The sequence below is a fragment of the Rhodofomes roseus genome (assembly GCF_022264815.1).
Source record: "Rhodofomes roseus strain CIRM-BRFM 1785 chromosome Unknown C8Q71scaffold_10, whole genome shotgun sequence".
NCBI lineage: Eukaryota > Fungi > Basidiomycota > Agaricomycetes > Polyporales > Fomitopsidaceae > Rhodofomes > Rhodofomes roseus.
Window position 1 is genome coordinate 344,848 of NW_025952966.1, and position 27,228 is coordinate 372,075.

Below are 27,228 nucleotides of genomic sequence, written 5' to 3' on the forward strand. Positions count from 1 at the left end.
GTTGATAGGCGATTTTTGATGTCTAGTAGTGATTATCAGCAGCCAGACAAAGACAAAACGGAACATAGAGCTGAACCAAAGTCAACGCCGCGTCTTGATGATTCGAGGACCCAACTGGCGACCGAGCAAGAAGTATGTGGGGTAGTCAGTGGCCCATTCCCAGTCACAGACAGTATGAAGAACTTACCTCCCACTGCGCGTCTTCACCCCCTTTCGGGGGCATTGGAAGGTCGACCGGCGAACAATACACAGATGCACGAGTAGACGGGAGGATCGAATATGCTGGCCAGTCACATCGTCCAACACGTCGACCTGCGCACCCATGCACCTTCCGGCGGCCGACCTTCCTCGCTTTGCAGCCTGAAGACAAGATACTAGCAAGGAGTTAGCCACTGTCGAACGAGAGTAGAAGGGAAGCGACTTATCATTTCAAGGCAAATATTGACGTTCGTCCGCTGAAAAGGTCAATGGTATGTACAGCGCGAGAGAGGAAGAGAAATCCGCAGAGTCCAGAACGGAGGCCATCCAGGTCATGACTCCTGAACGACACCCCGCCAGACCCGTTGGCTATACTTGACCATTGCCCGCGGTCCCGGTCCCGGTCTTCGGTCTTGAGCAGCGCACCGTCCCATATATTCAAGAACATGTATCTGAAACATTAACATGAAAAGATCAGTGTAGACGGAGACTATGCGGTCGCTGTTTTTCTGATTTAGTCTTTTCAACTTTTTTCTTCTTTTTAACCACTTTTATAGAGCCCGAACAAAGGAAATCGAAACCAGAGCGCGACGGAAGACTCGTAAGTCTCCGCGCGCCCGATGCCAGGACAGAATGCGTTCTCAGAGGCTTCTATGACCCATCGGGGCCTAGGATTCCCGATGAGTACACTCCACTCCCCAGTCCCGCACCCCATCCTGGCTTTTCTGACTGGCGACCACCACCCGTGCATCGCACAGCCCAGCGGCTCCTTTCAGTCTCGACCAACAGTCAGATTCGGAAACCACCTGAAGATGTCAAACGCCCGCGTTTGCTACCTCCGAGGCCCTGCACAACTGCTGGAGTCCTCGACTGCCCCGTCCGCCCATTGATAAAGAACGCCGCACGAACGTCGCACCCGCCCACCTATGAGTCGGCAGTCCCGCGGCGTACGACGCTCCAATAACCAAACACGACGTCAAGCCCGGAATCAGAGACCCCGATACTTGATCGCCGCGTTCCGCTGCGCCTCTTTGAGAGGCACGAGCGGAATCGACACGCCATGCGCGGGAACATAGGAACGAATTCCCAGCCCAAACTCGACGACATTCGGGCCTCTCGCGTCCTCGTAGAGACCACGGTACCTGATCTCCGGGTTCGCCTGCGCCTGCTTGAGAGGCACTAGCATCATGTTGGAACCCGGGGTGGGGATGCGAGAGAACATGATGTTGCTGAGAGGGTGGATAATAGAAGGCATAATAGGAGAGAGGTGAAGGGGGTAGCGGGTAGTACACTGAGGTGGTAGTGCAGGAAAAAGAAGCGAGGAGGAGCTGCTTGCTTCCGGCCCGCATTTTAAAGCGAGGCTTGAGATTATGACCGCTCTGTAGCATGCAGTCTTGTCCATAATCCGTGGTCAGTATACATATGTCAGCCGCGGCCACATGCCAGAGGATACTACCGGATTCAAGCGAATCTTGGCCGGACTGTTCACCTTTCGCCGGAGGGTAAGACCATGAGAAAATGAACCAATAGATGTGCTGTGAATTACTGGGACATAGCGTACAAGGAAAAAACCACAGAACAAGAACCTGAACGGAAGACCAGATCATCTCGCGATGTACGTCATCCAATTGGGAGAACGTGAGACCCTCAATATAGATATCAGTCGCTGGGTACGGAGTCCGTGGCTTTTGTCCTGCGCTTTGCTGCTCTAGGGAAATGCCTAGACGTCGTAGCCAACTAGTAACGTGCGTGGTTAACAGTCATTGGTCACACATTGGCGCAAATCAATTACCTTGCGCTTTCCACCCCGCTTGCTTGATTCATCTTTCACCTCGTCTTCTGACAGAGGAGTGAGGTCGCTCGCGCCGTCGCTCCCATCGTGTTTACGTGTGCTTCGAGTCCGAGAGCCCGAACCCGAACCTGGCGCCGTGTGTGCAAGGTGCTGAAGCTCGGCGACGTAGGCAGATGTTCGCCCCCCGACTGTGACCCATTTGATAGTCGCGGGACTGCCGTCTGGCTACAGCATGTCAACGCCATGATCGAATGCCCAAACGCAAGCCTCACCAATTTCAGCTCGTGTATTTTGTTCTTCTTCCCCTTCCCCTACGTTCGACGTGACGATCAGGACAATTCAAAGGGCTTGATAGGAGAGAACGTCACGAACCCAGCGGTGCTTGAACAGCCAGTTGTCAGGAAACTTAGAGTCATCCGCGTTTGCCTCCACCGCAACGCGACAGACCTCCGATATTTCGGCGTACAACGCCTTCAGCTGATCGTCATTCAGGGCAGAGCCGCGTTCCTCTGGATGTACACGAGCGTGATAGAGAATCTCGTCTGCAACATTCATCAGCGACCTGTGATCTTCGTCCGATGACCGCGTCATAGTTTCGTTGTGTCTGACCTGCAACCCAGTTTCCGACGCCTGCGCTGAACGATTGGTCCAGTAGAAGGGCTTTGATAGGACAGCCTCGCTTAAGGACCGCTTGTTTGAACCAATCTAGCCCAGGCATAGACAAGATAGGATCGAAGCCGAGGGTGGAGATGGGTGGTTCTGTAAGAGGGTTTGCGCACAGTCGGATTCGCCCAAGACGTCTAGCGTCCAAGAAGGCCAAGTGTGTTATATTGCCTGTTTCAGAGTCTTCGATGTGAAGGATGAACTAAGATGCAGCTTCATTCAATATACGTGCTACTGTTATCCGCACCAGCCGAAAACATACCTTCACGAACCGCGGCGGCCAATCCGCGGACGCTGTCCTTGGTGTTTCCCTGTAGTACTTTGCCAATTGGCCCTTCACCTTTCGACACCGATTCAGCGAATCCACACAATCAAACAGCTTCAAGATCAAGGAATGTACCTGCAGCATACCAGTCATACCGAAGTGCAGCACCGGCATTTTACCTTCGCCATCCAGTTGCAAGTAGAACACCTTGCCTACGCGCTGCATATGATGTCACGGTCGCCAAGCGCATCAGAGTATGCACATACCATATCTACCGACATTGGTGACGCGGCGATCTTTGATAGTTTGAGCCTACTGGCTAGTAAGTTGCGTACCGTGCCATGACGTATAGCACGAGTTCCGTACAAATTCCACGTGGCTGGTACCGGAGTAGACTATGTTGTCTTCTATTGTTTCTACATCGACGATCCTATTGCCGAGTGCAACATCTCGAACGAGCTTGGCTGCACGCTCGACCTCTGTGAAAAAAAGATTGAGATGCTCTCCTAGTACCCATGGATGCGTCTCAATGGTCCTATGACAGCTGCAGAAACAGCCTGCTTTGGCGTAATGGTATCCATTTACTCACCTGGAAGCTCCGGCATGACGTTCTCGGAGATGGCAGACCTTTGTGAAAAGGCCTAGACGACCCTACGCGCACATCTAGCAAGAGCCGTCGTCGTTTCCAAAGATCGCGCGAGGTAGTTCCCCGGATGAGCGTAAGTTGAATGCTCGTACCGGCGTCTGTCACTCACGGTACCAAGTCCAAACCAAGTCACTTACTACCAGCCAAGTGGCATGACCGTGACTCGTGGCGTCGATGCCCAGAAAAGGCATGCGTGTAGATCGTTTTTGCGGGACCGCGGCATGGCCAACCGTATGACTATGCTGACTACAGTATAAAGAACCGCGGTGTTGTAGCACCCCCTCCTTGATTGTCCCTAGGTACATCTCATAACTGGTCCGCTGCTCCATGTAAATAGGTTCAAAGTCGGAGCACAGGGCCGTGGGAACCATGGCCGAACTTAAAGGAGCACCAGCAAACTGTCGTCCCCTAGATGAACGCGCGCGGCCGTGGGGACTCAAATGGAGGTCTTCTGTGTGGTTTATAACAGCCGGTGATTATAATTTACTCCCTGCGAGTTATTCGTGTTTTGACTCTTGCGCATAGTTGTTGGTCTGGGTAGGTCTATACATCGCTCGTCTTCACCTAGGAGACTCTCATCACTCAATCTCAGGGGTAGCGAGTGACCTACTCGTGTATTCGTTGATTGTACCCATCATTCCATTCCAACTGGAAGATCTTGGGTACACGGGAGTATCAGGTCTTGTTGGATGGTTGCTCTTTGCATACGTAAGCTCGTAGTGACTCCTCGAAGTACCTCTCCCGCGACTGACGCCGTCCTGACTCAGTCCGCCGGGATTGTCATCTGTACGTGCTCATTTATCTGTGCTGTCGTCAAGTGCAAGAACTCACCCTGGAATAATCATAGTCACACCCCCTATCGCACATCTGTCCGAAAAGTACAATAATCGCCAAGTACCATTATTGACCGGATTGGTATCCCTCATAGGAGCGGAGATCATGTTTATGTTGGCACCAGCCTACTGGCTCATGGTCGTTGCTCGCCTATTACAAGGCTTGAGCTCAACGGTCGTCTGGGTCGCTGGACTTGCGCTACTGTACGTTCAGTGCAGTTTCGCATCCACCCGTGCCCAAAGCCTGACGTCATTCCAGGTGTGACACTGTACCAGAAAGTTCTGTTGGGAGTGAGTCAAGTCAAACGTCACATTCATAGCTCATTCTCATACCACATCCTCACAGGACAACTTGGCATCGCCATGAGTGGCTTGTCTATTGGGTAAGGGCTCGCAACCACGCCTCATTCTTCTTCCTACTGATTTTCAGACCCCAGCTTCCTCGTCGGTCCGCCGGTATCAGGAGCGTTGTACGACAGGTTCGGGTTCCATGCCCCCTTCATATTCGGCATCATCGCCACGGCCATCGACCTGGTCGGACGTCTCCTCATCATCGAGCGCAAACACGCCATTCTGTGGGGTATTGATCCAGCTGCGCCTCGAAAGGCGGACTCAGAAGCGGTGGAAACAGAACCGAAGAAACGCCCTGAGCAAGACGCTATATCGGCCGCCCCAGAGAAAAATACAGAGAAAACAGCCCGAGAGTTGACCGAGCCTGCGGAGACACAAAGTCCGGTCGCCGTCAATGGCACTCAATCCGAGCAGGCGGACACTGCAGGTAATCCATCCGACTACGCGACGCCAGGACCCAAAGTCCACCTCTCTCTGCTTGCTGTCATGGGCAAGCTCATGAAATCCGTAAGAGCCGATGCCGTGTTCGCTTGCACGTTGTTATACGCGTATGCTATCCCCATTGCCCTTAGCCGACAGAATCACTGAATCGATCCGGTTTTCGGTACTCAGATGGATCCTAGGCAGCCAAGAACCCGCACTTCCGCTTCATCTACAAGGCGTGTGGAATTTCAATCCCTCAAAGGTTGGGCTGGTGTACATCGCAGCGGTGGTACCGACGTTGTTCTGTACGTGACGCTGTCCGAGATCCACCGTAGGCCGATAACAACTCATCCTCTGTCGTGCAGCGTCTACCATCACAGGTTACTTTGTCGACAAACTGGGGACCGGACCGATCACAGTCGTATCCCTAGCCTTCTCGCTGCCTTGGATCCTGGTACTCATCGTACAATCGTCGCTTCCCTTGTTCATCGTCGTCTTCGCACTAGCCAGTGAGTTGCACAGTACATGTTGCAATAGCCCTGTACTCATTGTTGCCTCCAGACTTCGGTGTATCCGGGACAGTATCACCATTGACGGCCGAGCTAGCTTCGGTGACACGACAGTTGGATGGAGTCGGCTGTACGCATCTCATTGCGCCTACACTTTTCGAGTCACTGAACAGCAGCCCGCAGATGCACACGTATATGGCGCGTTCAATATCGCATATGGCATCGGCTCCGCAGGTAAGTGTCCTAACACTGCTGAACCTACATCGATCCTAACGTAAACAGTCGGCCCTATCATCGGTGGTCAAGTGAGTCTCATTGCTGTCATTTCGAGAATGCCGCTGACGACATACATGCCTCCAGTTATACGACCATCTCACGCGAGGCTGGATGGCGATCTGCCTGTTCGGTGCCGGGTCTGCACTCGTTGCAATGATCCTAGCCATAACATCTTTCGGCGAAGTCAGTTTTCTGGCACGCATCCGAAAACGCATGAACCGCCACACTCGGGCTGCGCACACGACCGAGGCCTAGAGGCCAGCGGGCTTACAGCGCATGTCAGAGACTTCGACGACCAGTCAATCACCACTCCAGCTGTACGACAATAAATGCATGTTTCAGCTAGAATAATCTCGATGCATGATACAATGAAAACGTAGAGTACAGATTGCATGGGAATACGGTAGCTTGTGTAGTAGATAAAGATAAATGGATGGCTACATGTCAGGGTATCTTTAGTATGTGGTGTATATCACGGTACAGTCGTAGAGGTGATGTCGGACATTGCGAGGGTACACTGAATGTATGCGGAGCAATACAAATGCGTTCGATGGCGACGTGCAGGATAGCGGTGAATGGAAAGTAGTCCGATGAGTGGTAATGTTCATGTCGGTGACGTCGATGGTCCTGAATCTTCTAATTCCGGTTTCGCTCGGTGCTCTCCATAACTTGTCAATAGGGTCAAGAGATCTCCTACATCACTCGTGAGTCGAGAGCACGTCAAGGGTCGTCGTGAGCTTACCTCTCTTCATCGGTTTGGTGAAGAACCCGTTCATGCCAGAGCTGAGACACAGCTGCTTGGTTGACTCTTGTGCGTCTGCGCTAAGGGCAATGACTACCGCATTTTCAGTATTCCTGAGTCAGCAGACGCAAGTCGACGACATACTTGGGAGCTGTTTCGGAACCTTTCGCTTGTTCTCAGTGACGCGAAGCCGCTTACAGGCCTCAACGCCGTCACATATAGGCATATCTACGACATCGTGAGATAAGAGTGAGCGCAGACACCAATTACTTACGGTGATCGAAGAGAGCGACACTGAAATAACCGGGCTCGTGCTTCTCCCACTCTAATCCCAGGTCATGAGTAAGCCTGAACCCAAGGCGCCGTGTCGAGACGTACCGGTGATGGCCTCTTCGCCATTTGACGTGGCCACTACATTCAGGTGGTACCGCTTCAGTTGTGTCACGAGCAACTTCTGCGCCACGGGGTTGTCTGCAATGTCATGAGCACACGACAGTGTATGGTTCGGGAATCGACTCACCTTCGGCGATGAGCACGTTGCCATACAAAGTCTGTCGCGCAAGTGCTTCCTCCTCCCGTAGTGCAGACTCATTCATCACCGGCACTAGGGGAGGCTGAAGAGGAAGATTCTTGAGACTAGCCAGAGTCTGCAGTAGCCGCGCTTGACGAGGTGGCTTGGTGACACGAATGATGCCTGTTGCCCCATCGCCACCAGGTCTGAGAATCGGATGGTCCGCAAGATTATCCGTCGTCGGGGTGAAGAGGTGTACAATCTTTGTCTCCTGCAATGATGGCAAGGTCGACGCCCGTAAGACTCGAGTGAGGTCATCAACGCGAGTTTCCAACTGATCATCCAAAATGACGAAGTCCACAGGGTCTTGGGGTTGGGCATTGGATATGTATGCCTCTGCTTCCTGCGTTGATGAGACGGTCGAGACAGTGAATCCCTTCAACATAGTGCACAGGAGAGCCTGAGTTGCGCTGGATGCAGAACTGAGCAGAACACGCAGCGGACGGTCGCTTAATAGCTGCTTTTGAAGGCGTGAAACCTCAGCCAAGGCCTGTAGCAATGTCAGTGGAAGGACACGCAGCCGTAGGTGGAGAAGCAGACCTGTTGCGATTCCTCGGTTTCATGTATCCTGACGGGCAGGGTGAACCAGAACACAGAACCAACGCTCAGCTCCGATTGGACACCGATGGCGCCACCCATAAGCTTGACTAGCTGCCGTGAGATGGACAAGCCTAGCCCAGTGCCTCCAAATCGTCTGGTTGACGAGTTGTCTGCTTGTTGGAATGGCACAAATAAGAGATCAACGTCGCTGAAAGACGGTGAGCTGTCGTACAATGACGTTTGCGCAAATCCTCACCTTGAGCTCAAGCCGATGCCTGTGTCCCTGTCAAATATATGTCAGCGTCCACCGACGATTGGGATGGGCATACATACTGTATCACGAATTTCAGGTTGACCTCCCCCTTGACCGCTGGGACACTGTCATCAACAGAGCAAATGACACGAACGGATCCTTTCGCTGTGAATTTGACAGCATTGCCGATCAGGTTCATGAGAACTACCAATGCGAGGTCAACATTGAGTAATCAGGCTAGTCATGTTCACTGACCTTGACGAATGCGAGCGTAATCCGCCTCGACCCCTATGGCGGAGGTCAGTGAATGTTAAATCAAGACGTCGTGCATAGCGTACAAGGAGGAACATCGGGCTCGATGTTGTACGACAGGTCTAGCTTCTTCGCCGCCATTGGAAGGAGCAACTCCAAACAGTCCTTGACTGGCTGTCAGCGCGGAACTGGAGAGACTAGTGTATACGCACAGCTACCATACTCTCGACCGCGAAGCCGGAATATTCCAACTTGAGTGCTAACGCCGCTGCTTGAATCTTGCACGTAGACACCATATATCACGACCCACCTGAGGCCTCGAGTTTGCTATAGTCCAGAATGGAGTCAATAATCTAGGGCACGGCTATCAGACGTGCGAACTACAGGACAAGGGGATGCATGCAGACCTTCAACAGCAACTCGCAAGACTGTTTTGCGGTTTGTACTGACAACACATCAGTAAACAACCGCTGTGAATATTCCGTGATACATACCGATCTCCCTCTGACCTGGTGTTAGCTCTGTACCGCTCAGAATGTCGAGTAAGCCGTAGAAAGAGCTAGAGCAACCGTTTAATATTCATACTGCAGCAGATCGTTGCGAGTAGACGCGTACCTGAAAGGAGTGCGCAGCTCGTGGCTCATGGAAGCCAGGAAATTGCTCTTGATCTATCGATAGATGAGTTTTGTGTGGTAGTATGTCAAGATTGGAGGAAGTGAGTTGACCTTTGTGGCTTTAAGCGCATCCTCCCGACTCTTCCTGGCAGCCTCTAGAGCATCTCTTTGTGCCGCGATCATCTTCAAGTTCTCGCGCGTACCGGCTTGCACCGAGCGGAATAGCAGTGCATTTGAGATACCTATACTGGCTTGTTGGCACAGCAGCGTCAAAAGTGTGACCGTGTTCGGAGAGAATGCGTATTTTGAGGCCAGATAGACCGCTCCGAATGTCTGCCCACGATTGCTGAATATAGGCAGGCATATGACCGAACGATACGGGCTTTGTTGAGACTCAGATGAGAAGCGCGGTTCGGTGGAGACGTCTTCGTAATACACTCGCTCCTTGGTGTTGAGAGCTATATTCGTAGTTCAAACTTCCGTACATCCTGGGACCGCGAATGCACACTTACCATGTTGAATGATGACCTTGCGGAGGGGATCAGCGATCTCGCGCACAGATAATGACTCCCTATGTTGTGTTTGTCAGCATGCACTGACGAGCCCTTCTGTCGACTTACTCATGGACTTGACATGGTTCTGGGGGTGTCATACTGGTCGCAACAGTGTAGTCCCCCGCTTCCCTTGCGATTACTACGCAGGTGTATTGGCTACCAGAGTTCTCTGCACAGCCAATCAAAAACAACACATTATACGTATCATGTCAAAGCTTACCGGTAGCAATCTCTGTGAGTCGCTGAAGGGCCATGGGTAGGTTGATATCACTCGAGATGTCTTTGCTCCATTTCAGGATCGATGCTAGATCAGAAGCGTTCATAGACGAGAGATCGTCCTCCTCGAAGTGGTCCATTTTCCTCTCGTAAGTGCTTGGAGAAGTGTCGGACGTCATGATAGCACTGTCAGTCTGGACAGCTACATCGGAGGTGAAAGCATGCCGCTTGAGGGCATACTGAGTCCGGCTATCCACACACGACGACAGATAGTTACTGAATGAATTGTCATGACATGACATGATCATTGAGTCGAGGATTACTCACACTATCCCGCGGGCACCCCACTGTGCTTGACGAGCAATGCCTCGTCGCTGAAGCTCGCCGCCCAAGCCTTCAACGCCGGCACGCACGAAATGGCTTCCTTGCTGTTGAACGCACAATGAGGCTCATTCAAATGAATAAACATGTATAGGATACTCGCGAGAAACATGGCCCAGCCACTCTCGAGCAACCAGTCGTTGTTAACGGCAAGTCTAAGACCGTATCAGCACTTGCGCAATCAATGCTGTTGCTAGTTAACTTACTTGACCGCGACGTCATACAGCTTGAAGGCATCGGGACTGTTGATTAACGATGCCATTTCCGCGTCCTGTCGATGCATCAATTATGCGCCGTACAAAGTCATGATACAATAACTTACAATGAGGGCTATCCATGCACTGGTGTTGACAGGGCTTGGCGACAACCACCTACGGAGACTAAGTGAGCAATACATCATGCCGAGTCTAGGACCTCAGTCGTACTTTCTGATATATGACTGATCAAGCTCGATCTGCTTCAAATACTTGGTACGAGTCTCCGAATCTAGGTCACCACCTCGAATGCATTGAATCATAGCCATGGCATGGAAAAATAGGGAATAACGAGTGTGTCTGTGACTGTGGACGGCGTGAGCACCCTCTTATAAATGGAAACGCTCAACCTACTTTGGGTGTTTGTCACGCATATCGTAGACGTAGAAACCCAGTGCAGCAGCTTCGTTGGCAAAGCCCAGGCAGAAGAGCCCCACGACCTACAGTCCGTGAGTATATGGTAGTGGTACAATGGCACAACGATGTACCTTGTATGCCTGATACCTAACATAGGTTGATGCCTCAATCACTGGTCGGGCGGAAAGAGGCACTACCACCTACCAGCTCAAGGCCACATCAGGCGTACCACATGCTTCCGAAGCACGGGCAAAGTATTCGCTTTCGTTGAACGTTTCGGTGTCAAACGCAGCGGCTGGAGACTCAGCGTACGTATAACCGCCGATGGCACGAATACAGTTCAAAACCCCTATTAAGACTGAGTGAATGGTCTTTCATGGGTGAATTGTGGCATCGTTCTACCTTGTGCGAGGATAGACATGTCACCACTTGGTGCCCATTGCGAGACGTCGCCAAGGCACTAAAAATATGCGTCGTCAGTCATGTGTAGAAAACGCCGCAGGACGGGAACTACCTCTTCCGCCCTGACCACTAATTCGCTGACTGAACAACAGTCAGTTAGCACCTCCTCGCAGTTAAAATATTACGTACCATGTTCACATATCCAAAGCTTCGTCTGGGTGAGATGAATGCTCGCCAAGCTTGTATATATCCTATTCTACGATGAGACATGACATGACGCTGTTAGTCGTCTTGTGTGCTCACTTGTCACCAGCGCTCTGGCCATACTTCAAAGCTTCTTCCAGACGCGTGAGGTTGGCTCGAATATGCACGTTGTCAAACCCCGACACCATGGACGCGAACAGCACCAGTGCACGACTAGCCTCCACGTCAATACTACTGTCGAGGAAGGAATACGTGCGCCAAGACGTACCACTTCTCATAGCTGGTTCCGTATTGATCTGCAATACGCAGGGCTAGTTTCCCCAAGTCAGCGGAGAATCGATACAGTTCTCTCCGCTCAGCAGCCGCTGTTCTTTCATAAATTACTGTAGGAGGATCGCAAGGGAACCGACGAACCTCCAAGGGCCCAGAAGAACCCGAGAGCAGTCCCTGAGCACATGCCCGATCTGGACGGCACTTCAGTGAGCAGCTCATTTAGTAACAGCACAGGACTTGCCGCAAAGCCAGTTGAACGGTCTACAGAACATTGAGCAAGCAGACCAGAAGTGACAAAAAGCTGGCGTGCCTTACCGTAAGGCCGATGATGTCGGCAAATCCCTCGCCAGAGCTCCAGTATGCATTATGACCTGCGGCATGATGAGTGCGTTCCGCTCACAGTCTGAAGCCGGAGAGTCTTACCGGCGTCATTCAGCAACGCAATGGCTAGGTCCGTCCTAGAATCTCTCGCGCGAGGTATAGCGAGGATGTCGTCGAAACCAACAGCAAGAATCTCGTTCTTGACCTGCTCGAACATCTGATCCGCTTCTCGACGAGTTGGCGCGGAATTGACGTCCACACCCAGAAAGTGGAGACCCTGCAACGTGTCGGATAATGCAGCCTTGTAGTTTCCGCGCATCCAGTGATTTTTCGAGCGAATGCGTAGCATGCGGACTTTGCTCTCGAGGTCCTCAACGCGGTCCAAGCACTCGGTGATGAGATAGTCCGATGTAGCGAAGTCGCCTGTGATAGCGGTCAGCGTTTGCCTTGAGAAAGGCTCAAAAGTGTACCTTTCCATGTGTACAGCCTATGCAAACAGACAGCTCAGCAAAGGAGACACATATTATGTAATGATGACGGACTCAGCAAGCTTCAAGCTCAGCGAGGTGGTCCGGTCAAGATCGGATGCCCAGGACGTAGCATCCAAGAGCGATTGGGCATTGATGTATGATTGCAAGGCCAACTGGTATGACTTGTTTTAGCAACGATTGCGCGTTGAGGTAGACCCTCCTTACCTCATGAGCACCACGAGCCGTAGCAGAGTCGCCGGCATCAATGGACAACTGGAGGAGCTCATCGCGCTTCGCGTGCTCTCGCAGAAGGGGCAAACACCTATGTCCGATGTGAGCCAAGCCCCTAGAAGGAAAGATGCGAACGTGCCTCTTCGCGTGTTCTGTGATACGATGAACGTCAGGCGTAGACTCGTGCAACATCATGAGAATAATCTAAAGTCAAGAAGGTGAAAAATCCTTCCATGTGGGGAGTTAAGGCTTGACGTACTCTGAACGACATCTTTGAGATGACTTCTGCAGGCAGCAGTTCCGCCTCAGCTTGAGTGGCCTGTCGATATCGGTCGTGCGAGAAACTGCACATATCCCGCGCCCGCTGCACGAGCCACCCCTCCGCAATCGCCATCTGCAATCCTCGCATTGACCCACGACCGCTAGGACCCAACTGACCCTCGTTCAGACTCGAGACCCTCGATACGGCCTTCGAGACGTTCCACATATCTTCCTGTTCCTCATCGCTTCCGCTGCTCCCGCTCGAGTCTTCCCAGTCCATGAGCAACGCGACCTCTGCTACCTTGAACGTCGGGCCAAAGAACGAAGCCCATGTAAGGAACTTCTTGGCGTCCTCGGGCAGCTCCCGGAAATGGTTCCGTAAGAACGTCAAGTCGCTGGGATCTGCGATCATCTTGTTGCCGTGCAGATTCGGCTCGATCGCAGAGATGTCATATTCCCAGTGGTTCTTCTCCCAAACGAACGTGATCTGCACAATGTATGTTAGTACCAATCGATCGCTACACAAATGATGTAGCATACATGATGCTGTCGCTGCAAAGTCATCAGGATGTTCCGCGCAGAGAAGGCATTGCCAAGCGAAGCGGCGTGTACGAGCCTCGACAGGTTGGCGCAATCATCCTTCGGCCTGTGCAGGGTGCGTGAAACCATGTTTGCTATTGAGCTATAGCTGAGTGGTTCGAGATTTATCCATGTCGTCGACTTGCTCGTGAACGTCGCTCGGATCCTCTCTACGGCCTCGCTGCAATGACGTATGCATGAGTGTCATGCCGTATGACAATCTATGCGAACTCACGGTTGGTCTGACCGAGCTGTGGCGAACACAAGCTGTACATAGGTGAACTTTAAGTCGTCGTCGGCTAACGTAACTCAAACTCACAATGCGCGTCCGCGAATTCACCAGCGCGTTGATTAGATCAAGTGACGATTCGCTCGCGTCATGCAAGTCGTCTAAGAACAGCGCGAACAGTCGCGTCTCCGCGAGCACCGAAAACACGCTCTGAAACAAGCTCTGAAACCTCGCACGGAGCTCGTGCGCCTCCAGCGGCTCCGGCGGTGTCTCGATTGTGATGTCGAACAAGCTAAGGATGTCCCGCAGCTCCGGCGCGCCCTCGTACAGCAGGGGCACGTTCCGGAGCTGCGGGCCCAGCTGCTTCTTGAGCGAAGTCACGAAGCTGTGAAGATCCGTGTGGAACACAATTAGCTGGCGCAAGACGGACGACAGGCACGCGAGCTATGAAGTCATAGCCGTCAGCGGGCTCTACGCGGAGACTCGAGCGGTGCTGGCTTACCAGGGACGCGAACGGCGCGGCCTCTACGTCAGAGAACTTTGCTTGGCCCCAGAGGCCATGCGCTGCGGAGCGACGCGGTCGTCAGCAAACCACGCTCCGTACTGCAACCACGCATATGACTTACATCTCCAGCGAGCTTGGTGCGCGAGCACCAACGAACTCTTCCCGGCGCTAAAAGACCTTCAGCGGCGCGGTCTTCGTGGATACTCATGGGGTCACTCACCCTGGCGGACCGAGAATGATGACGGCATGGGTACGCGCTCGACCGGACGACGGGGCGAGCGCCACCCTCCTCAAGCCATCGCTGGCAGTCACACCGCCAGTGCTTATGCTCATTGGCGTGCCCGACGTGTCCGACGCCCTGATTGACCCGACCTTCGGGCTGTTCGGGTCGCTTGCGGACATCGGCGTGGGCGAGCCCTCGCTCCGGGACGAGCGCGAGTCGCTACGGTCCTCCGTTAGCACACTCGTCGTGCCGCCGCTGTCGCTTCCGACGAGGATCGCGTTCCGCGAGGCGCCGATATAGCGCGAGTACGAGGTCGATGTGTGCCGGATGATGTTCCGGATCGTCTCAAGCTCCTTCTCCCGACCGAACTGTGGGGGTGGCGTGAGTCAGGGTGGACCCGACTGCATGGCAGGACAAACGTACCAGAGGGCTCGGGATAGTGAATTCCTAACATTCATCGCGTAAGTATACAGATGGTATGCAGGGTCGTCATACAGAGCACCGGACTCACCATGTACCTGTCGTCGGTAGCTATGTCGAAGTATGGAATTAGCTGGAATGGCGTGGTTCAGCTCCCGATCTCACGCAGGCAGAAAACCAATCTACCTCCATTGACTGGTCCGAGACGACCATTACGGCACGGAGGAGCAATCGCTGGCACTGCAGTAGGTCTGCCTTGAGGCCATAAGCGCTCTGGTAACGCATGTCCGGATTTTTCGAGAGCAACTACTCAATGTTCATGATCAGCCTCGACGAAACAAAGATACGGGGCTAAACGAACCTTGTCAATTATGAGTGCCAATACCTGCGGGATATCCCTGCGAACTTCGTGGACCGGCATCGGTCTCTTTTGAACGACGGCATGCAAGAGCTCCAGGGGGCCGCCCTCAAATGGCATCGTGCCACGACCTACCAGCAGTGTCCAAAACATTATACCTAATGAGTAGAGATCTGTCCTGTGGTCCTCATTGAGGGCTTCCATGCTACCGGTCTGCTCCGGGGCTACGCAGCAGTAGGCGGTAAGAGCTTGTCGGCGTATGTGGAGTAGTGACATACCGAGATAGCACAGCGCTTCCTTTACTTTCAACTTCTTTGCCTCTTCGAACGCGTCGGCGCTGAGCACGAACGCAGAAGGGACACCGAACTGCTCTAACGAGACAGCACGGTTCCCAAAGTGCACCATCCGGACCAAGCCGCTGTGTGCATTGAGGTGGAACGCGTTCGCACGGACTTTGCGCGCGGTCAGACGAAAGTCAGATATCATCGGCTCGGGGTACTCACCTTCACGGTGTATCAGTCCATTCCTTGACGGGCTTTGTGAGGACGTGGACATGAGCCAAGCTGGGATGACATACCTGTGCATCATTTCTAAGCAGTGCGTAGCTTGTATAGCAAACCTTTGGGAGAGTCAGTCAGTGATACCAGGCCGTACGGAGTGAGGACGCACTCTAAGAACGATGCCAAATCCATGATCTCGATTGCCTCCATCTCCTCGACAGTATATGGCTCCTCCATGCCCATCATGAGTATGTCTGTGTGCGAGGGCGGCGGACGCGTCCGCGATATATCTCCTAGAAGCAGATCGTTGACCTTATGTGAGGGAAAGTACCGTCCCAGGATATTGAGGCCAGGGTGACTCAAGAGCAGCACGACACAGTCACCATTGCTCCGAGGGATGGAGAAGAAGTCGATCAGCCGGAGAGTGGTGCTGGACGACTCCGGGGTTGTCGCCATTCGTTCCAGGCTGTGTGAGACACGCGCGTCAGGATCGCGGAGGCCTGGAGAGACGGGGGGACTCACATATGCACTTCCCGCTCGAGACACAATGATGCGTTCGAGTGCGCGGGTACGATCTTCGCGAGCACACTCGAGCCGTCCTTCAAGCTCGTGCCCTCCGCGAGCACGGTCATGCTGCCCGTGTCCTCCCATGGTACGGCCTGTTTATCGCTGTCAACCGAGGGTAGTCTGAGCAGGAGCGGATTAGCACGCGCCTTCTCGAAGGTATATCCTGGTATGGACAGAATATTGTCGCGAAGATAGAGTGTCGGGAGTGCTGGCTGCGCGTATTTCCTCCGCATACTGGCGGAAGGGTTATGCACACCCGGGCGGATGGTAGCGACTGCGAGACCTGTGTGCAAGGGGACGGTGCTCGGCGACAAATTGCAGCTTATCCTAGATTGGCTGCAGGGTGGGCGGGGCGACGGTGGCCAGGCCCATGCCGTTGTCACATCGTCTCCCAGGTCCCTTGACTCGTCACACGCGTTACCGTTGACGTCATGCTTCCCAGTGCGTCCCTCGCAGCATTCCCCGCGGGCCACGGCGGAGCACGTCGGATCTCGTACTTCCCACCTGCGTGTCCCGAAGTCCGCTACTCCGCGACAATCCTCGAGCTCACGATGTCACACTGACGAACGTCAGCGAACAACCTCAGAAAGCCACTGCACCCACTGACTCCAAGCTTACTCCTTCCGTGGATCTCACTGCAGTCAGGCAGCGTATGCGCATTATATAAGTTACCTCAGATGAGGCTTGACAGGTAACCATTGAGCGGGAGAAGGAACAATATAGGTACACTAGAGACACTGCAACAACAAGGACACAACATCGAGAGCGGGAGATTAAGACGTCACTGTACAGGTGGTTAGCGTGATGCGCCAACGCGTCGAACAGCAACCACTCACTATAGCTAGCAGGGTCAATGTGGTCGGGTAGCTCAGGGACTGCCACCTCGAAGCGCGACTGGATCGCAGCCATCACCTGCTGGTCGCTCTCCGACGAGACGTAGGTGATGGCAAGACCCTTTGTACCGAAACGTCCAGCACGGCTGCCCGACGGAGTTAGCTCGGACGTCTATAACGCAAGCGGGAAGGCTAAACGTACCCGACACGGTGGAGATAGCTGTCTGCATCCGGCGGGCAGTCGTAGTTGATGACGATGTTGACACGCTCGACATCGATACCACGACCGAAGATATCAGTCGCAACGAGAATACGCTTCTCGAAGGCCTTGAAGGCTGTGTATCGGTTGATACTGCACGTGCATAAGCTGTTTGCCCAGACAACGGACCTAAGAAACCGAACTCACCGCTCCTCCTGAGCCAGTCCAGAGTGGATGCTGATGCTGGGGAAGTTGCACGAAACGAGCAATTTGTCCAACCCAATTGCCCGAGCAACTGACTTGACGAAGATGACGACCTGTACGACGCTTAAGCTTCTAGCCGACGTATAATTCACGCTGAACGAACCTGGTTGAACTCCAAAGTGTCCAATAGCTCGTTCAGCTTCCTGTTCTTGCCCACTTCCTCCAGCTTCACGTAGTGCTGCTGAAGACCGTGCAGTGTGAGCTTGGTCTCGTCGTCCACGAAGATCTCAAGGGGCTAGGACGACAAATCTATCAGCATAGGGCAGGTAGAGAGTTCGCTGGCCACTCACGTTCGCCATGAACTTCTTGCACGTCACCCGGATCTCCTTCGCCAAGGTCGCGCTGAACATCATGACTTGCTTGTGGTGTGGTGTCGCCCGGAAGATTTCTTGCACATCGCGCCGCATGTCTAATGGATGATGTTGTAATAGGTAAGAATGTTTGTCACCACCACAACACACAAGAGAGAGGAATGATGAAGGCCGGCGTGCTTCTATCCTTGACGCGGGTGGGCGAAACGTGCTATGTCTTCGAGGACATACGCCACTCCCAAGCGAGTCGGATTTGTCCACAATGTTCATCAACCGCAACCTCCCTATGTCGAAGTCATCCCCAACGGATACCATCCACTCCTAAAGTCCGCTTCCGAATTCGATCGAAGGCAAGATGCCCACCAGGGCGGTGGGCGCAGACGAGCGGTAATCGTTTGAACGTTGCGACAATCCACATGGCCGGTCGACGCGGCGGAAATCAAAGGTGCAGGCCGAAATCGCATGACTAACCGAGCTGTTCCAGCATTTTATCGCACTCGTCGAGAATGAAGTGCTTGACTTTCGACGCATCCAAGACTTTGTCCCTCGTGAGCGCGTTAAGACGACCGGGTGTGGCGACGACAATGTGCGGGCATTTGCTTTTGTCGCGGAGCAGCTCTGCGTCCTTGACGACTGGCGTACCGCCGTAGAAGGTGCTGACGCGAACGTCGGGCATGTACTTGGCGAAGCGAGTGTACTCGTTCTTGATCTGGAACGCGAGCTCGCGCGTGTGGCAGAGAACGAGGACGGACACCTCGCCGTTGACGGGCTCCAGCTGTTGGAGGGTCGCCAGTACGAAAACTGCCGTTTTTCCATGTCCAGACTTCGCCTGGCACAGGACGTCCATCCCAAGCACCGCCTGCGGGATACATTCTTGCTGCACTGGAAACAAAGTCAGCAAACCCCTTCTACAACCCTCCAACGACTGTGCTCACCTTCGGAAGGATGTTCGAAACCAAGGTCACTGATGGCGCGAAGCAATTCAGGCTTCAACAGGAAGTCCCTGAGAGCCGCAAGGCGACACGTAAGGCACAAAGATCGCAGTCAAGTACGGTAAAACACACCTGAAGCCAGTAGCATGGATTCCTGAGAAGTTTTTCTTGTCATCTTTGCCCTCGCCATCGACAGAGGGGTGACCAGCCGTGACAGCCACACCGTTGGCTGCCGATGGCGCAGGGGCGCCGTTCGTGACCACGTCGTGCTCATCCTCGTAGTCGATCAGTTCCTCGTTCTCGTTGTCGTGGGAGCTCATGGTCGCAGGTAGGGTAGAGGGGGAGGGAAGCAAGTAAGAGGAGAGGGGAAGTAGGGACAAAGGGCAAGGGGCGGTGGTGGCGGTGGGAGAGAAAAAGGGCGCGCTCGACGCGTCCTGCCGAATCGAACACGGGTGGCCACGCCACCGGGATCTCCCGACAGGCCATGGCCCTCCCGATCTGGAAGTGGCAAGGCCTCGACGCGACCGGTGGCCCGTACTCGACAAGCTCACGGTGTGGGTTGCCCACTTCGCTGCAGCCACCGCTTCTCATGGTACACTAGACGTTCAAGTACCAAACATCTGTAGCAAGTGATAAGGCTACGAACTCGGCGAGATTTGCCTCTGCCATCAGGCTTAGTACGGTGCCGCTTGCACATCCATCGTCGAGCTTTGAGAATGGCATTGCAGATCAACATACGAGCAGTAGAGTCATTACATTACGTCATGAAGCAATCGATACGAGACCGTCGTCGGGAACATACCGAACCCTACCAGAACTACTATGGAACAAGAATCCGATGGACGAATGCAACAACTCCCTATGCAGCCTCCGGAAGTAACAAAAACGAGAGAAGAGAGAAGAGACGAGCGTCGAGTGCGCAGCGTAGGTACCAAATGCATAATACGAAATAGGGGAGACTCTAGAAATGCAGGGGACAATGTGTCTCCCCGCCAGTGTCCGCACAGGAGTGCACACAAAACTCTACCAGCCCCACCGCGCGCCTCAACACACCGTCCTCCGTCAGACATCTCACCATCCACATGTATCACCAGCGCTCAGGACGTACGTCGCCCTGGTCGCGGGGGGGCGAGTGGACCTCAGTGACCAGTCGAGGAACCGGAGAACGCCTCCCGCACGCTCTTCCTAAGCTCCTCATGTTCACGCCCGACACTGCCCTCGTGCTCACGCAGCGACGCCGCCTGCATTTGGGACGCTGCAGCACTGGGTGTCATCGCGCCGTCGCTGTCTGCCTCCGTGATGTCCAGAATCCGGCGAGCAAGGACTTGGATCTCGCCCTGTCCCTCGCCCGTCTCCGTATCCTGGTAAGAGTGGCTAGCGGAGTGGTGAGAGTGGGGGGTGCCACCGATGGACGAGGTCGGTGTCGACGTCCGCGTCTCAGCGAGCTGCCGGATGTTGGGGATGAGGAGGTTCGAGGTCCGGATGTTACTAACGAGCTGTGGGTCTGTGGAAACGTTAGTGGTTGACCATCACTCGGTGGACAGTTCACTCACCACCAGACTCCAGTAGCTGCACGATAGTCCACACAGCGATGTGTTGGAAAGTGGCATCCGGGCTAGTCAAGAAGCGGTACAGGTAGCGGTGCATACCACCATCAGGCTTCTCCCACACGTCGTTGAATGCCGAGTAGTCATCTGTGGTAGTCCGTCCATCTGGGTTAACCACGTCAGCGGATGGCTGAGATCAGATGCATGTGTGGTCGCACTGACCCTTTGAAGACAAATTACCAAGAGCCGCCGCACTGTTCCCTTGCACCTCAGAGCTAGGCGAGTTCGTCAGAGGGATGAGCACCTCGCAAATGCCCATCTCGAGGAGCTGGCCCTTGAGTTCGTCTGCGAAACGTCAGACGTTGGCACTAAGTACGGAGAATCGGACATACCGCTCAAAGCAAGGACAGCGATGCATGCAGTCATCTCGCTCTGTACGTTCATGGGCACCTCGAGAACCAGCTCTTTGATGCTCTGAACCGCGCCCGCCTTGACGATCGCCTGTTTGTTCTTCTCCGAGCTGGCTGCTAGATTACGCAACGTCGAGATCGCATGGCACTGGACCTCTTCGTTGTCCTTGAACGAGAGGAGGTTGATCAGCGGTTGCAAGAAGCCAGACTCGATGATCGGTGACTCGTTCTGCGGGTGTATGGAGACATTTCGCACGCATGCAGCAGACGAAAGGATAAGCGGAAGGTACGTTGACTGCAGCAACCGGAGGAGGTGCTGTAGGCCATCCGCCTTCACGATCTCCAATTGGTACTTTTCTTTAGAGACGTCAGTCGAGAACCACAATGGGAAGCTGATCTACTCACCGTCGCTCGCGAGATTTCGCAAGGCGAGTGCAGCCTGGCACTGTACCTTCAAACTTGGGCTATCCATCAACTGTACCAAGCTTGCTACCAGCTTGGGCTCACTCTGGGCGAGCTTCTTGCGGTTGACGGCTATCCAAATGTGAGCGTTAGCTATTGGAGGATCATATAAACCTACCATCGACCGCAATGTTGCTCAACGCCGTCGTGCAATAGTACTGTACGTCCGTATCAGGAGAGTTGAGCAGGCTGACAAGCACCGGTATCGCCCCTGCGTTCACGAGTTGCTGGCGATTCTCGTCTGAGGTAAATGAGATTAATATACGGAACATGTCCCAGACGTAGCAGCAGCACATACCAGAGTGCGTCATGTTGAGCAGCGCGCCTGTCGCGTTTCGCTGCACACGCATGTCCTTCGACCGGGCGAGACGAGTAAGAGGAACGAGGGCACCCGACTTCGCGATCTTCGTCTTGTTATCGTCTGCGTAATCATCACTAGTCAGATATCGCAATGGTGCAGTGCATATGGGTAGATGTGAGTAGCTCAAACTTGTGTCACTCTTGTTGAGAAAGAGCACAGTATGGTATCAACATTTGTGGTGCATGCACTGAGTGCACGCATGTATGGAGCTCTTCACTCGGCTATGACGAAGTTCTCCCGGCATTCGAATGTCTCATTGTCATAGCGCAAGTCAAGAGGAACGTAGTCTTATCACGTACGCCGCTGAAAGCCGCGATACACGTGTAGCAACTAGAAGATAGGAAGTCTGTCACCGGTATCGATCCTTCTCAGTAGAGGATGCGCCATTTCGGGAAGGCCGACGACACCATGCGAAGGCGGGGAACTCCGTGTCGACAGCAGCGTAGCGACGACGAGTCTTTTCAAGTATCCGTCTAGAACAGATGAATAGGAACGTACCGTGTGTCGCAAGGTTGGTCACACAACCAACGGCGTTACATTGCACCTCGACGTTGGGACTCAGCATTTGTCGGATGAGGGGTTCCAAGCCGCCCAACTTGACGATAAGCAACTTGTTATCAGCTAGACGCTCCATGAGATCAACACGTTACTTGAGATGCGGCGGGAAGAATACACACTGTTTACGGCCAGGTTGCCTAGTGCTGCGCTCGCCGCCCGTTGAACTTCGGTGTCATGACTGCCCAGGAGGAAGAGAATGGGATCAAGGGTATCCCGGCCGACAGGGCGAACCTCCTTTTCCGTGATCTCCGCAAATGCAAGAGCAGCACTTCGTTGTAGATCGACGTTGTCAGAGAACGAAAGAGTGGTGAGCGCGGAGAGGGGTGAGCCGGAAAAGAAGTTGGTAGTCGTTCGGTCTGCAGCAGTGTACAGTATCAGCAACTTTTCCGGTCACAGTTGTGGGTCGTTCATACTCTCAAGATATTGGAGAAGATCCGCGACCGCCTCCCGCTCGTTCTCAAGCAGGAGAGGTTCATACGACTGAGACCTCCGGGAGTGGACTGAAGGGCATGTTAGACGTTTGCGATTTTCGGGCAGATGCGGCATAACGCATCACTCACAGCACGACTCGCAGCAGCTCGCGACGACGCCCATTGTCGCAAGGAAAGAGAGGCTGGAGGAGGTGTGTCGGAGGGGCGGTGGTGATAGAAGACTGCAACGAGCCCGGACGCAACTTTGGGCGTAGTTGACGCCACGTGCACGGGCGCTTCGCACTGAGATCACCGCGCGACCGACCTGCGACCGACCTTGTGTGGACCTTGCTTGCGCTCCGTCTTGCTAGGCTCCCTTCACTGCAATTTGCCTTCGAATTGAACAACTTGCTCACTTGTACCCTTGGAACTGTACTGTGACTCTGACGGATTGCGGCTGTTGAAACCTCGGGCAAGGTGTGTGGATGCTGCCAGCCCGTTGCCGCATCTCGCGCGTGAAGTTCCTCCCAGCTGTCCGCCACAATCATACGCTCTTCCTTCTGCCACTACGCGGTCGCCCGACGAGAAGGAATCGGCCGGAAAAAATGGCGGTCAAACTCACCGAGATAGAGGACAGACTATGTACTCTGCTAGACGAATGCACAACCCACATCAAGGAGGTAGAAGGACTGCAGACCTCGTGTCGAATCGCCGGGGGATGGGTCCGAGACAAGGTTGCTTTGGTAGCACTTCATGCTTTCTATAGCTGACAACGATTTTGTCACGACATAGCTGCTGGGTCTAGACAGCAACGACATCGACGTTGCTCTCAGCGATATGATGGGTGTCACATTTGCCACTCATTTCGTCAACTATTGTACGAACGTGAAGAACGTGGAGGCGAAGGAAGTGACAAAGATTGAGAGCAATCCGGAGCAATCGAAGCATCTCGAGACGGCTAGGACGACTGTGCTTGGTCAAGAGCTGGACTTCGTGAATCTTCGAAGCGAAGAGTATACGGAGGACAGCCGGATACCAACCAGCGTAGTGCGTCTGTCAACTAGTCTGTGGAGACGCGCCCGCTCACTGTTTTCAAGATATTTGGGACGCCCTTACAGGATGCATTGCGAAGGGACATCACCATCAATGCGCTATTTTATAACGTGCACACAAGGGCTGTCGAAGATCATACTGGCAAGGTGTGTATCCTAGGTGCCTGTGCGTTGATCCGCAGACCAAGCCTAATGAAGTAGGGTATCAAAGACCTCCAACGCGGCATGATTAGGACGCCTTTGGACGCCTTGGAGACATTCAGAGACGACCCTCTAAGGGTCCTCCGTGCTATACGGTTCGCTGCTCGATATTGCTTCGAGATTGATCGATTTCTACAAGATGCTGCCCGTAAGCCTGAGATTCGGGTGCGCAGAAATTTACTTGCATGCAGTGATCCGACTTATCGAAAAAACATGCCCCCGCTTCAGGAAGCATTAGCATCCAAGATCAGCAAGGAACGGATAGGCATAGAAGTGGACAAGATGCTCCGATGTGAGCTATGGGCTTATACGCCTCAAACAGCTAGCTAATAGCAGAGTTCCAGCGCGTGACCCAGTCCGAGCACTGTCGTTGATCTACGATTTCAAGCTCTACTCGACCGTCTTTCAGCTTCCAGAATCTGTGGCCACAACGCTCTCTGACTCCCCAACGCCTCCGATCATGGGCCTCGGTGCCGCCACAATCCTCATGGTCTTGTTACTACCCAGTCGAACAGGAACCTTGATCCCTGTGCATAAAACCCTTACAGACCTAGGGAAGATTACATACGTACGCGCTCGGCTATACCTCGCTTGTGCGCTCACTCCGTATCGAGGCATTACCTACACCAATGCCAAGGGTAAGCGACAACCTGCGTGTGATCTCATCATTCGAGAGAGCTTGAGGTTGGGCTCTCAGAACCATTACCTGGATGGTGTCCCAGCACTCTACAATGCTTGGTCAGTCGTCAGTCCCGCGGTCGCCGACCTAGCACAAGGGGAATCTCCGGACGACAAGTTGAAGATAGGTAAGCTAACCACCCTGGATGGCATGTCATCGTGGAAGTCTGACATTTGGTGTGGCAGGGATGTTCTTGCGCCAACAGGTCGTCCACCGTCCAGCTGTAATATATTGGCATACATCACTGCTGTTCTCCCTCGTGCAAGATCTCATGGCTTACTGGGATCCCCAGACAAAACTCCTTGACGGTACGGCGTTGATGATCAGCATAATTCAGGGAACAGCGAACTCACGAAGCCATCAGAGACAGCGGCTTCGGAACGGATAGCTCTTTACAATGCATTGGTCACGAAGATCGAGAACCACGGACTGCCCGCCGTGGTCGACGACAAGCCCCTGCTCAAGGTATGAAGTTCTTATACAGCGTGGGTTTTGAGAGCTCACCACGTCATTTGAACGCAGGGCGGGGAGATCGCCGCGGCGCTCAACACGCAGACGGGTCCATGGATGCGCGATGCACTGACCCGTGTGGTGGAATGGCAATTGATACACCCGGAGGGCACCAAGGCGGAGTGCGTTGAATGGGTGAAAGCGGAGCATGCGGCAGGCAACATCGACATATCCCCACTCGCCCAGCCCAAGCGACCCACGCAGCCAGATGAGGAGCAAGGTGCCGTCAAGAAGCCGAAGCTCACATAGGACTCACGCTCTGCGACCTTAAGGTTCGCACTCACTGGTGCATGTATGGTGTATCGATAGTACTGATATAATGTGAAGCACAGGCTGCGGCCGATGCTGGTAGATACAGAGGAGTGGTGCTATGTAACACTAGATGATACAAACGAGAAGTAAGATAACGGTAGAGCGAAGCGAGATGCGAACAGCGAACAGCGAGGTGAGACAGCGAATGGGTCAGAAGCCGGGAGTGTCACGGCGAAAGCAGATGGTGTATCAGAGGTTCGTCTATGCGGGAGTAACAGTGGGAAGATAGCGGCTAGTGAGCAGATACAAGCCATTCGCTGAAGTCGAATTCGTCTTCAGCCTTCACATCATCGGCTTGTGAGCATGAGCCGATGTTCAGCATCGAAGGTTTGGGGCCGACGAGCGCCGACGAGCGATCGGGGTTGAACATGGGAGAAATGGAGAACGCGTCGTCGACGGCCTCCCCAAAGGGATCGTCAGGGTACGCACAGAGGGTGACGGGGATCATGAGACCCTGGGATGGGGATTGAACGTAGGTTTGCCCGTTTGCACCGACAGACAAGTCCAAGACGGCAGGAGACTTGTCGGGCCAATGCCTGTCCGAGGCGACCTCATCGCCGACCTCATCGCCGACCGAGCTCCCTGTGGAGCTCTCGCGGTCGAAGGGTTTCTTCTCGTCGGCGTTCTACGAATCGTTGTCAGCATATGAACGATCGTATGCATGAATTGACTGGACGTACAATGTTAGGAGGAGGAGGGAGGAGATACGAGGGGTGAACAGCTTCCGGTACATCAGGCTCCTGAGGCACTGGTTCAGGCGAGAACGACAACTCGGGTGTCGAAGGCTCCATCTTGATCAAGCCATCCTCTGGGAGCGCTGCAGGCGAAGGGCTGCGTGTGTCGGGCGAGGCCTCGCGCTGAACGACGCGAGTCTTCCTAGCTTGAATCGCACGCGCGCGAGGGCGTCGCGACGCTAGCTCATACATCATCTCCTTCCGGTCGTAGCTCTTCATTCGCTTCTCAAGCTCCTCGCCCTCGTAGCCATCACCTAGGAGGCCCGCCACAACGTTGCAGCGAGCCCAGTCGCGGTCTCCGCCCTTGGCGCCCTTCCGGCGCGGGAGCTTCTCCTTCTTGAAGACGGGCGAGTACTTGTAATCGGGGTAGAGCTCGGCGTGCTGCCGCTTTGCAGCCTCAGCCAGGAGTCGAAACGGGGTGCGCTCAGACTCGGAGAGTTCGTTCCACCTTTTGCCTGCTATGCGACTGATCATGCGGTGGTCGCGCTCGACAGAGCTCTTGATCTTCTCCTTCGCCCAGAGTTCAGAGCGGAAGAGCATGAAGGCATTGGGCGGCCGCGGGATGTGGCCGACACCCCGCTTGCGGGAGTGCGACGAGCGGCGCACGAAGTCGAAGCCAACCTCGGGGCAGGCAAACTTGGGCAACAAAGCGCCCGGCAGCGGAGGGTCTTTGCAGGTTGGACACACCTCTGGAGCCTGCGACGCTGGCTCGCGCGGACCGCCCGTCTGCAGATCATGTTGATCGAACTCATCGGGGTCTTCGAACACTGCAGTCCAATAAAAGCAGGTGAGTAAGAACGAACGTAGTGTGGACCCACATAGGCAAACAGTGGGTAAATAGCAATGAAGGACGTACCCGGGTCGCGCGGCGGCTTGTTCGACAAACGACGGGACCTCCGGACGGCGCGCAATGCGGGCATCGTAGCAGCGAGTGGGTAGGTGAGTTGTTGAGGATGCTATGGGCCTCTTCGAGGGACTCGACGACGGGAGGCCTCCAATTCCGGCGGGACTTGCATCTCGTCCTCGAGCCCTTCCCTTATGTATGATCCAGAATGGTAGCGCAAGAACTCGTTCATGGCAGAGCGGAGCGAAGGGACTGTCCCTATACCGGCCTCATGGCGACCTCGAGGACGACATTATCTGCGGTCCCCGAGCTTAATTATCGAGATCTGGTGCGAACTGACTTTAAACCTCGGTGGCTGCTTTCGCTTTGAATTGTC

The 27,228-nt window shown here is 54.0% G+C and overlaps 8 protein-coding genes across 8 annotated transcripts; 2 read left to right on the plus strand and 6 right to left on the minus strand.

Moving 5' to 3' along the window:
* Positions 1 to 829: 829 nt before the first annotated feature.
* C8Q71DRAFT_48878 (uncharacterized protein) lies at positions 830 to 1,642 on the minus strand. Its single transcript, XM_047918876.1, has one exon. The coding sequence runs from the start codon at positions 1,584 to 1,586 to the stop codon at positions 1,014 to 1,016; it is 573 nt and encodes a 190-aa protein (XP_047778823.1). The 5' UTR covers positions 1,587 to 1,642; the 3' UTR covers positions 830 to 1,013.
* Positions 1,643 to 1,712: 70 nt separating this feature from the next.
* C8Q71DRAFT_758654 (Formamidopyrimidine-DNA glycosylase N-terminal domain-containing protein) lies at positions 1,713 to 3,682 on the minus strand. Its single transcript, XM_047923746.1, has 10 exons — positions 3,508 to 3,682; positions 3,285 to 3,397; positions 3,185 to 3,230; positions 3,054 to 3,130; positions 2,916 to 2,993; positions 2,600 to 2,855; positions 2,363 to 2,532; positions 2,263 to 2,301; positions 1,991 to 2,215; positions 1,713 to 1,935 (listed from the first exon to the last, which is right to left on the minus strand). The coding sequence occupies exons 1-10, from the start codon at positions 3,521 to 3,523 to the stop codon at positions 1,858 to 1,860; spliced, it is 1,098 nt and encodes a 365-aa protein (XP_047778824.1). The 5' UTR covers positions 3,524 to 3,682; the 3' UTR covers positions 1,713 to 1,857.
* Positions 3,683 to 3,748: 66 nt separating this feature from the next.
* On the plus strand, positions 3,749 to 6,311 carry C8Q71DRAFT_48907 (MFS general substrate transporter). The gene is made up of 14 exons (XM_047918879.1): positions 3,749 to 4,036; positions 4,090 to 4,101; positions 4,157 to 4,272; positions 4,332 to 4,350; positions 4,412 to 4,601; positions 4,657 to 4,688; positions 4,744 to 4,780; positions 4,835 to 5,296; positions 5,361 to 5,476; positions 5,537 to 5,680; positions 5,733 to 5,810; positions 5,864 to 5,914; positions 5,963 to 5,985; positions 6,041 to 6,311. Exons 1-14 carry the CDS (start codon positions 3,934 to 3,936, stop codon positions 6,209 to 6,211), a joined length of 1,554 nt encoding a protein of 517 aa, XP_047778825.1. The 5' UTR covers positions 3,749 to 3,933; the 3' UTR covers positions 6,212 to 6,311.
* A 343-nt stretch (positions 6,312 to 6,654) lies between these two features.
* On the minus strand, positions 6,655 to 16,466 carry C8Q71DRAFT_708193 (histidine kinase; the record flags this gene model as incomplete). The annotated part of the gene is made up of 54 exons (XM_047920604.1): positions 6,655 to 6,791; positions 6,843 to 6,926; positions 6,973 to 7,023; positions 7,077 to 7,169; positions 7,219 to 7,759; positions 7,810 to 8,017; positions 8,066 to 8,092; positions 8,143 to 8,266; positions 8,318 to 8,350; positions 8,401 to 8,479; positions 8,527 to 8,573; positions 8,625 to 8,667; positions 8,722 to 8,759; positions 8,809 to 8,873; positions 8,930 to 8,982; positions 9,040 to 9,386; positions 9,441 to 9,499; positions 9,549 to 9,651; positions 9,703 to 9,974; positions 10,026 to 10,122; positions 10,179 to 10,234; positions 10,286 to 10,350; positions 10,402 to 10,450; positions 10,505 to 10,639; positions 10,688 to 10,773; positions 10,815 to 10,821; positions 10,895 to 11,039; positions 11,093 to 11,150; positions 11,205 to 11,233; positions 11,282 to 11,343; positions 11,396 to 11,509; positions 11,565 to 11,661; positions 11,711 to 11,783; positions 11,885 to 11,940; positions 11,993 to 12,313; positions 12,361 to 12,377; positions 12,433 to 12,533; positions 12,586 to 12,795; positions 12,851 to 13,339; positions 13,393 to 13,612; positions 13,667 to 13,698; positions 13,751 to 14,104; positions 14,163 to 14,224; positions 14,287 to 14,333; positions 14,386 to 14,756; positions 14,812 to 14,835; positions 14,900 to 14,941; positions 14,995 to 15,114; positions 15,170 to 15,390; positions 15,445 to 15,618; positions 15,670 to 15,692; positions 15,744 to 15,785; positions 15,836 to 16,132; positions 16,189 to 16,466. 54 exons carry the CDS (start codon positions 16,464 to 16,466, stop codon positions 6,655 to 6,657), a joined length of 6,978 nt encoding a protein of 2,325 aa, XP_047778826.1.
* Positions 16,467 to 16,845: 379 nt separating this feature from the next.
* C8Q71DRAFT_758664 (P-loop containing nucleoside triphosphate hydrolase protein) lies at positions 16,846 to 19,185 on the minus strand. Its single transcript, XM_047923747.1, has 9 exons — positions 18,905 to 19,185; positions 18,776 to 18,843; positions 18,312 to 18,722; positions 17,820 to 17,938; positions 17,633 to 17,764; positions 17,473 to 17,582; positions 17,269 to 17,418; positions 17,070 to 17,212; positions 16,846 to 17,017 (listed from the first exon to the last, which is right to left on the minus strand). Exons 1-9 carry the CDS (start codon positions 19,090 to 19,092, stop codon positions 17,007 to 17,009), a joined length of 1,332 nt encoding a protein of 443 aa, XP_047778827.1. The 5' UTR covers positions 19,093 to 19,185; the 3' UTR covers positions 16,846 to 17,006.
* Positions 19,186 to 19,475: 290 nt separating this feature from the next.
* Positions 19,476 to 22,754, minus strand: C8Q71DRAFT_758665 (vacuolar protein 8). The gene is made up of 11 exons (XM_047923748.1): positions 22,671 to 22,754; positions 22,524 to 22,610; positions 22,230 to 22,466; positions 22,051 to 22,173; positions 21,490 to 21,612; positions 21,310 to 21,432; positions 21,135 to 21,263; positions 20,712 to 21,086; positions 20,542 to 20,664; positions 20,326 to 20,484; positions 19,476 to 20,276 (listed from the first exon to the last, which is right to left on the minus strand). The coding sequence occupies exons 1-11, from the start codon at positions 22,702 to 22,704 to the stop codon at positions 19,912 to 19,914; spliced, it is 1,878 nt and encodes a 625-aa protein (XP_047778828.1). The 5' UTR covers positions 22,705 to 22,754; the 3' UTR covers positions 19,476 to 19,911.
* Positions 22,755 to 23,049: 295 nt separating this feature from the next.
* On the plus strand, positions 23,050 to 25,602 carry C8Q71DRAFT_758677 (poly A polymerase C-terminal region-like protein). The gene is made up of 8 exons (XM_047923749.1): positions 23,050 to 23,567; positions 23,618 to 23,719; positions 23,774 to 23,938; positions 24,002 to 24,065; positions 24,118 to 24,579; positions 24,638 to 24,760; positions 24,817 to 24,917; positions 24,975 to 25,602. The coding sequence occupies exons 1-8, from the start codon at positions 23,358 to 23,360 to the stop codon at positions 25,209 to 25,211; spliced, it is 1,464 nt and encodes a 487-aa protein (XP_047778829.1). The 5' UTR covers positions 23,050 to 23,357; the 3' UTR covers positions 25,212 to 25,602.
* On the minus strand, positions 25,359 to 26,800 carry C8Q71DRAFT_49403 (uncharacterized protein). The gene is made up of 2 exons (XM_047918911.1): positions 25,955 to 26,800; positions 25,359 to 25,899 (listed from the first exon to the last, which is right to left on the minus strand). The coding sequence occupies exons 1-2, from the start codon at positions 26,546 to 26,548 to the stop codon at positions 25,507 to 25,509; spliced, it is 987 nt and encodes a 328-aa protein (XP_047778830.1). The 5' UTR covers positions 26,549 to 26,800; the 3' UTR covers positions 25,359 to 25,506.
* Positions 26,801 to 27,228: the final 428 nt, after the last annotated feature.